Source organism: Palaemon carinicauda, chromosome 42 (assembly GCF_036898095.1).
Source record: "Palaemon carinicauda isolate YSFRI2023 chromosome 42, ASM3689809v2, whole genome shotgun sequence".
In the NCBI taxonomy this organism is placed as follows: Eukaryota; Metazoa; Arthropoda; class Malacostraca; order Decapoda; family Palaemonidae; genus Palaemon; species Palaemon carinicauda.
In genome coordinates this window covers 56,556,168-56,566,098 of record NC_090766.1, presented here as the reverse complement: position 1 = coordinate 56,566,098, position 9,931 = coordinate 56,556,168, and the positions used below count along the sequence as shown (strand labels likewise).

At 35.4% G+C, this 9,931-nt stretch overlaps 1 protein-coding gene across 1 annotated transcript in view; it reads left to right on the top strand.

Annotated features, from left to right (window-relative positions):
- LOC137633172 (homeobox protein araucan-like) overlaps positions 1–6,150 on the top strand; it is a 106,230-nt gene extending 100,080 nt beyond the window's left edge. The window contains exon 4 of the mRNA XM_068365328.1: positions 5,850–6,150. Coding sequence (XP_068221429.1) covers positions 5,850–6,150 — 301 coding nt within the window. The remainder of the gene's footprint in view (positions 1–5,849) is intronic.
- Positions 6,151–9,931: the final 3,781 nt, after the last annotated feature.

Genomic DNA, 9,931 nt, shown 5'->3' with positions numbered 1-9,931 from the left:
CCGTAGAGACTGACCATACATGTATATGATCAGCACCCAAGCCCCCTCTCCACCTAAGCTAGGACCAATGTAGGTCAGGCAATGGCTGCTGATGACTCAGCAGATAATAATAATAATAATAATAATAATAATAATCATAATAATAATAATAATAATACTGTCAAAATAACGTGATCAATTATGTGTATTTCTAACTAATCTAAAAGCGTAAGGCAGAGTGAATATTGTTAGATTGGTATAGCTTCCAAAAATATACAACAATGAATATAATGATATTATACAATGCTAATAGTATGAAAACTATGTACTGTCTGAAAAGGATAAATAAGTTAATTGGAAGTCCAGATGACCACTTTTTTATATTCGCTTATATATATATATATATATATATATATATATATATATATATATATATATATGTATATATATATATATATATATATATATATAAAATATTTAATGTTTTTTTTTCTAATATTATACAACAAGACTCTAAATCATTTAAAATATCAACTTTAATTATACGTTTTAAGGGATATCTTATTCTTATATTCAGTAAGTTAAGTTACTAAACATTCCACGGCTAAGAGGTTTCCGGATGAATATCAAAATACTAATTACTGAATATTCATCTATAAGCTCACATACAGTAATTCAGTCTCTATCAAAACAAGTCGATCGGAGAGGTTTAAAGGTTACTCATGAATGGCAAAGGCATGGGACAGTGACAATGCCCTAGAGAGTGAGCATATATGATATGATCAGCTCCGAAGCCGCTCTCCACCCAAGCTAGGACCATACAGGGCCAGGTAATGGCTGGTTATGACTCAGCAGGTAGACCTATAGGCTCCACATTACTCCACAATCCTTAGCTCAAAAGGATGGTGAGATTGCAGCGCCCAAAGAAATTATCGAGTTTGCGTAACCTCGAACCCAAGTCCAGCAGATAGCAACACAAAACTTTTAAACTATTTAAGCAAACGAATACTACACACTCCAGCGAAAATGAAAGTTGATTATATGTTTGTTATTTTTCAGCTAATGTTCTGCGGGACGTTTTTATCTTTTATGGGTTTCGCTATTAATAGCGCATAAGAAAAAAAAATAGCTCCGTGAGAGGTGTGGAAATCATGGCCAATTAAGTTTAATTACTTTCTATTTTTAAGTTTAGAACTGAAAGCATTGATCGTTTCATCCCAGAAGGAGAACAGTGTGCCAGAATGAGAGTTTATCTAGATGTATCTAGACAATTGCTTGGTTTTATTTGACATTATTCTGTAATTAGGACATTTCAAAGGCAAGTTAAAGGAAGAACCCAAAAGATATTTAGGATTTTCAGGGGAATTTTAACTGGAAACATTCTGCATGGAATTATGAAGCTATTTACAGAAACATTTTGCTAATTATATTTTCGCTTTCTCTTGGATCTGTCCTTTGAAATGTTTATATCTAAGAATGTTTTCTAGTAGAAGAATCTCTCAATTTTCACGCAAAAAATGCTGTAATAAATTTATTTTTCTCATCCTTCGATGAGGATACCAAAAATATAAATTGCTTATAAAAATCTTTCCTTCTTGATTAGAGGATTTTTAGTAAATAATAAATAAAAAAAAAAATTCCTAACCTTAGTCAAGAATTCATTACGAAACTAACAATTCTACATATTCTGTTTAGACTTGAAGTTCCCCAAAATGGTGGACTGGCGGCCATTTTGAACCTGACGACATGATCAGCTTCTCAGAATTATACAATTACTTAGATACCTCAAAAGAGATATCTAAGCAATTGTGGAACTTCTACCCAATAGACGTAAACATCAATAATTCTAAGCAATTGTGGAACTTCTATACAATAGTTGTAAACACAATGAATTCTAAGCAATAGTGGAACTTCTATACAAAAGATGTAAACATCAAGAATTCTAAGCAATTGTGGAACTTTTATACAATAGACGTAAACATCAAGAATTCTAAGCAATTGTGGAACTTCTATACAACAATGTAAACATGAATTCTCATTTTTTAAACGGGATTAACATAGCTATACGTCATCAGGAAATTCCATGAATAAGCTGATCTTAAATGCAATTTTCGATTCATTAAAAGCATTTATTGATTGCAATGAATTCGTCCCAAACGTACATTGTAATCTACAGTGAAACGTCAGTTGGTTGGTAGAAGCTCAAAGGTCCACACCAACTCCTTATTCACCTTCACACCTTATTACTCTCATTTCAGTGGAGCCAGGGTGAAAACGTCTGTTGTGACATAAGGCCAGCTAAATCTGACCAAAAATTAAACTCATATATCCCAGTTTCCAGATGAAAATACATCGATTCGATTTCCTTGTTTTGACGTTTTGTTATTGATTTAACTCAAAGGCCTGTTCTGGCATAAGGCCAGCTAAATCTGCCCAAAAATTAAACGATATATCCCAGTTTTCAGATGAAAATATAAAGACTCGCTTTCCTTGTTTTGACGTTTTGTTATGGATTTAACTCAAAGGTCTGTTCTGGCATAAGGCCAGCTAAATCTGACGCTAAATCTGGCCCAAAATTAAACTCACATATCCAAGTTTTCAGATGAAAATATAAAGACTCGCTTTCCTTGTTTTGACGTTTTGTTATTGATTTAATTCCTTGGAAATATATATAGAAAAACAAGCGAAGAATGATGGTACAGCTTAGCGTGTCAAAAACAACCCTCGCATGTCCTGCTGTTCACGTTATACATGTGTGTTGGCGCTTTAATTTTGTCTTTATTGCAGCTATGAAAATTATTACTTTGCGCTACTTTTGTCATGATTTTTGACACTTTTTATTCTACCGACCTTTCTTTTTTTTTGTCTTTTAATTTCTTTTTGCATTCGTACATATGTACGATCTGTCATTAATTTTATCAATGGTGCCAAACTATACTTTTTATAAATACATGAATACATACATACATACAAACGAACACGCACGATTTGTATAAGGGGTGTTTGCGGCCTTTGTTCTGAAGTGTCACGCATATCTGAACTTCTAAACGTAACAAATCTTAGTTTAATTGCATGTTTTTTGTGTTGAAAAAAAAAGACGTCGATACCATATCTAGTAAAATCGACTGATAGCAGATAAAAAAAAAAAAACACTTTCTTGCAACTCTTAGTACTACTACTACTACTACTACTACTACTACTACTACTACTACTATATCTGTTAATAACAGCGATAATAATGCGACCATTATTATTATCAATTTTAAAAGTTTATTTTTCATAATCAACTACACAGAAAAATATATACATACGGTATATATATATATATATATATATATATATATATATATATATATATATATGTGTATATATATATATATATATATATATATATATATATATATATATATATATATATATATATATAGCGTGTGCGTAAATATAACTATATTTACACTCTGTCTGTTTTATTTAGTGCATGTACATACCACTAACTATATTAAACGAGTTACTCGTTTCTCTTCAGCGCGTTGGTTAAAACCACGAAGTTTCAAGTATTCAAAAAGCGAATAAAAATCGTCACATCGCTGAGAATAAAAGAGAAATCATCCAATTCCTCTTCGTATTTTCTAGAAAATAAACGGAAGATTAACCTTTTTTTTTCCTTCACATATCTCTTTCCTGTCAGTTTTTTTTTTCCTTTTTTGTGGACTCCTTTTCCTTCCTCTCTTTCTTTGGTCTACGTACATTCTCCTCATTCTTTCACTTGTTCTTTCCCTCCATGTGATCCCTGTTCCGGTCTCCCTCCTTCCAATGGGGGGGGGGGGGTAATTCCTCCCCCTGCAACAAGAGGGTCCGACCCTACGAGCGACTACATCCATCATTCAGGCGTCCTTGCAACATTGAACGCGGTTGCATCTTTCATTGGGCTCCTGAAAGAATTCGTATGTACAGTCCCTGTTGCTCCGAGTTTAATGATGGTCGCCATTGTGGTTTAACAAATGATTTAAACGCTAATTTGCTTACGAAGGAGTTCTATTACGGAAGGTGATCATCACTTAGTGGCGATCCGACTATCCGCGCCATGGCGATTTTCCTTTGAATCCTTTTCGGAGATTTTTTGGAGCCGTTTGGATCCTTTCGGAGCCTTTGCATCGTTTAAAGCCAATTTCTACTTTAAAGATCGATTCGGAAAAAATAGTTTCTTCGCTTTCAAGGATTTTTGGAGTTTATAACTCAGTAATGGAAGGCAGAATTATTAATTTTTTTTTTTTTTTTTTTTTTTGTGAATGCTTACGATGGCATTTCATTATTCATCATATGAACGGGGTGTGAATATCTTACCAAGGCATTTATTCAAGAGGGATTTTCTCAAACCGCAGATCCTCAACAATTAGATGCTGGTAAAACTCTTCACCAACAAATTCTCTAATATAATATTACTGTAACAATTTCAAGGTAATCTGCCACCAGAGTTTACCTCATAACTCATTAGAGTAATTAACTTACAAGGCATTCTTTATAGCCGATTACGCGACGAATACATGTAATCATTTGTAAGGTGTTTACGAGTCTGTGTCATCAATAAATAAAGTTATTCCACCGGTGGCTGGTTTAACGTGGACCAAAAGAATAATTTGTAACAAGAGTGAAGCCGAAAGAGTTTCCTTGGAACAATGAACGAATCCAATATTCATCTTATTCCATATCAATGTCGACAAGAAAAAAAGAAAGAATGAAAAAAATAAAGACAAACTTTTTTTTTCTTAATCCTGCTCCACTATACAAACCCGCTACCATCATCTGTATGTATGTATGTATGTATGTATGTATGTGTGTGCGTGTGTGTGTCTGTGTGTGTGTGGACGCTGGTGTGAATAAGTTTACTCAATTATTCAGCATTGTTAAAGCTCTGTGTGGGCCTAAGTCTCTGGAAGGCTGGCTAGCAGAGAACAAAGGAAATGCCTTTTAAGTTTAATAATTCAAGCGTATTTTTCCAACTTGAAAGAATAATTCAGGTTTACTTTTAAAGCCTTGATTATATAATCTCACATGGGGGGGAGGGTTTGAAGGAAAGCAGCTGCCTTTAACAAAAAGATGTGTTTTGCAATAATGATTTGTCATAACAATTGTTATGATTCATATTTATTTAGATGTTTACTTATTAATACGTAAATCTCTACAATTATGAAAAATATTAATCATGGTCTAGGAGTATATACGAATCTTCAAATATTGTTCAAAATAAATAAACTTTAATCTTGGAACAAGCATAGAAAAATGCAGATTGTCAAAGTATAATTCCGAACCACTGACTAGCAAAGCAAACTTCCAAACCATCACTGCCAAAACAAGCTTCCAAACCACTGACTGGTAAAGCAAACTTCAAAACCATCACTGCCAAACAAGCTTCCAAACCACTGACTGGTAAAGCAAGCTTCCAAACCACTCACTGCCAAAACAAGCTTTCAAACCACTGACTGGTAAAGCAAGCTTCTACTCCATTGACTGGCAGAAAATTCTCCAAAAACCACAGGCTGACAAAGCAAGCTTCCAGTTATCACTAAGAATTATGAGAAAAGAGAAAACCTAAAAGAAAAAATATGTATACAACCAATACAGAAAAGAATACTCAAAGAAAATAAATAATCCATTTTTCTCGATTTTCCCTTATCTTTTCAAGGCCAATCAAGCGAAATTGTGACCAGAAACAAGTTTCCGTTTCCATCTATCTCTATCTATATACCCAACAATACCAACCAACAATTTTCTTTTGCCTTTCAAAGAAACATCAAAAGAAATTCTAACCAAAAATAAAGTTCAATTCCCACCAATTTGGCTTCATCTACCGTGCGTTCCTTGGAAGCCAGACCAAGAGAACGCAATTCATCTTATGAATCTGGCCCAGCTCGGCTTTCCGGAATACCCGAATCCGTCTGGTGCAATAAGCGTGACCCCTCGCCGGTGTCTGCAGGGCCATATATCGCCACAATCCTGTCCAATACAAGGTGTAAAGGAGAGAAGGATACGACCGTTGATATGGTCGGTGTCAGCACCCTCCGGAAGGCCATCACAGCTGCCTTAGTGTCTTCTTGCCGTCTGAAATTGGGAGGGAATATTGATTCGGATCCGGAGACGGCCTCGATTTACGATGATATTCCGACAAATTGAAATACATCCTCCGTCTTATATTGAATCTTCTCGGGGTGGTGGTGGTAGTCGTGGCCAGGGCTAGTGGACAGGAATCGAACGTAGCCTCAGACTTATGGCATTTGAAACGTGTCATTTCGCAGTTTTACTTTACGAATGGGACTGACTGACGGAGACCACAAATCTCCGTTTATGTATGCGATAATGAGCGCGTTGAAATACTCAGAATATTGTAGCAACAATATTTTATTTTTTCCACTTCTTGTAGGTAACAGTTTGACTTTTATTTTTTTTCTTCTATATTTTGAAACGAAGAGGAGGGGAATGTGATTATTTTCTTCCATATTCATATAATCTTTCATCAATTCTTCTTTTTGTTGAAATTTGTAAACAAATAGAAACTTCGAAGGATAGACAACGAATATCATTTTCGGAGACGACCTTGGTTGTATAACTTGATGACTTAGCATTTTCGATCACTGAAGTTAAACATATGTTGGCAATACACGAAATAATAAAGAATAAATAATTCTAAATGTCATCGGCAAAAAAAGGTGCGTGACCATTAAAATGAAAATACAAAAATGAAAGTAAGAAAAAATAAATTTGCCATACCTATAATAAATATTTTTATATATTATCGACAAAAGAAAGTGTGACCATTAAAAGGAAATAAAAAAAAGAAAAAAAGATATTTGCCATACCTTGAGAGTGAAGTGGAGAAAACTCAATGACATAACGAGGATCTGAAAAGGATAAGAGCAAATATAATTTTGGTTGCCCTGATAATCCAGAAATATGACAGATTCAGGATGATATGCTAAATTAGCGAACGTGCTTGTATCCAGTATATACCTGTATTTGAAAACTTGTATTTGCTTTTTATATGCTTTCATTAAAAATTTTACTTATACCAAAATCTAAAGTTACACCGCCTCTAAACTATTTCAAAGCAATTGAAACTGCTTGAAACTGCCATGTTAACTAAATGCAAATATTACTTTATGAGTATTATCCAACATTCAATTTACATGTATTCTTTAGACGTGTATTTAACATCAATATATAAATATATATATATATATATATATATATATATACATATATATATATATATATATATATCCCTGTCATGCAGAACAACCCACACTCGGAAAACAACAATCTCCCACAAATTGCCCAAACTACCGTATTGAAATTAATAGAGGGGAAGGGGTTGAGAAGGATTGAATACTGTGCGTGTGTGCATATCTATCTAAATATTTAGCCATCACTTTTGACGGGTCGCATAAACTAGTTGTTAGAAATGAAAGCCATAAGACTCTCTCTCTCTCTCTCTCTCTCTCTCTCTCTCTCTCTCTCTCATACAACCAAGGGGATTAAGAATAGATGACAGTGTACGGAAATTATGACATCGTCATTGAAATTAAGTACTGTATTAGTACGGAGCGAGCAATGGCATGATCTCATTCTTACGTAACCTGCTGATGGGGGGAACAGGAAATAAAGTCTTTCGGAATGTTTGTCTGTAGATGATAGTAATCCAACGTCAGTTTTTATTCTAAGCGTGATTGCTATTTATTGGAAATTGCTAATCATAACCGACTGGTTTTAGCGGATATCTTTTGGTCGTTTTTCTCCCAACAATTACCAAGCAAAATTATGGTATTTTTTGCAAGGAAATGACTTCTGATGGGGGAGGCAGATGTAGATGTTATGACCGTCTGTTTATGCGTTTGCACACACACACACACACACACACACACACATATATATATATATATATATATATATCATCTACTTCCACGGCTACTGACGCAAAGCGCTCGGTTGGATTTCGCCAGTCGTCTCTATCTTGAGCAAATCAATATTTCTCCATTCATCATCATCTACTCCGTTTCATAGTCCTCAGCCATGTAGGCCTGGGTCTTCCAACTCTTTTAGTGTTTGGCTATATATATATATATATATATATGTATATATATATATATATATATATATATAGTATCTATATTTCTGGTCAGGATAAGCTCTCCCCATCCTCCCCCCGGGTAAGGTGAGAGGGGAAGTATGTGCGTGTATATCCATCTAAATATTGAACCATCATTTTTGACGGATCGCGTACACTAGTATACGTATATCGTGTGCATATTCTAGAAAGAATGAGAGTTGAGAGAGGCAGAGAAAACAAGGGAATATCGTAAAAAACAATTCTTTGGCATCAATTAACGAAGAGGGAAGACGATCCACGCACTCCTTCCGTGCAATTATCCGGAATGTCATTAAGACCTGGAAAAATGATTAGCTTCTATCACGACTCACGACCGTCTATTTTGGCCTCTCTCTCTCTCTCTCTCTCTCTCTCTCTCTCTCTCCCTCTCTCTCTCTCTCTCTCTGTTTGCAGTCTTTCACACTCATTTAAATCATTAGTGATCTCTCTCTCTCTCTCTCTCTCTCTCTCTCTCTCTCTCCTGTTTGCAGTCTTTCACACTCATTTAAATCATTAGTGATATCTCTCTCTCTCTCTCTCTCTCTCTCTCTCTCTCTCTCTGTTGTTTGCAGTCTTTCACACTCATTTAAATCATTAGTGATCTCTCTCTCTCTCTCTCTCTCTCTCTCTCTCCTGTTTGCAGTCTTTCACACTCATTTAAATCATTAGTGATCTCTCTCTCTCTCTCTCTCTCTCTCTCTCTCTCCTGGCCCCCCATCAAACACGACGACTTGACCGGGAATCACCAAAATATATGGAGCTATTTCGACCCAACTCCCCGCGTCCACTGACGGCAGAAGGGAAAAACATCTTAATTGTACTTTCGCATTAGGGAGGTTATGGGTCACCCTCTCCTCCTCCCCTCTATCCGACCGCAGAGTCGACAAAAAGGAGGTTAATTTCTTCGGCCCTTTTACTAATCACGTTCTACGTTTCCAGGCGTTTCTTAGTCTTCCTTGTGTCGGATTCATCTTCGGGAAAATGAGATCGTAGTCAGATATGTCTTGGGGGGACGGCCGATCGTGGAAAAAAAATGAAAGGAAAAACGGACTCTAAAAGGAAAGGATAAATAAAAAAAAAAGTGTTCTGAGTCTTTCCAGAAATCTCTCTCTCTCTCTCTCTCTCTCTCTCTCTCTAGAAGATACAGTTAATCATCCTAAAAAATTTATTCTCTGTCTCTCTCTCTCTCTCTCTCTCTCTCTCTCTCTCTCTCTCTCTCTCTAAATGATTCGGATAATCTTCCTAAAAAATAAACCTGTCATCTTTTTTATATGTGCGAGAAATAATAAACGCTATATTTTCTCTCTTGTTATTCTTATAAGATAACCCTGATTTCATTGTTGAGACGGAAAGGTTGTGGAAAAAAAAAGAAAAAAAAAAACACATTTTCCTAGTTTAACCAATTTCAATCCAAAATTACAGACAAAACTTGACAAAATAACTCCCAAAAGTTAAGAAAGCTTATTTTGATTGCGACTGCTAATAACTTCCAATGTATAATAAAGAGAATAATGATATAAACATTATTTCCCCCAAAAGGGGGTAAAATTCACCCCTTTTTATTCAAATCTGTAGCCTAATTAGCTAAGGAAAGAAACTGTCATCGATTTATTTCTTTAGGAAAAACTTTTTCCTTCAGGAGAGAGGAAGAAAGTAGCGGGGGGGGGGGAGAGTATTGTAACCCCATCCTATCCCCCATACTCCCCCTATAACTCATCCACATGGGCCCCTCCCCCCAACCTAAACCCCCCCTCCCCAAAGATGACGTACACCACTACACCGAGATTATTTATCGGATCGAATGATTTAATT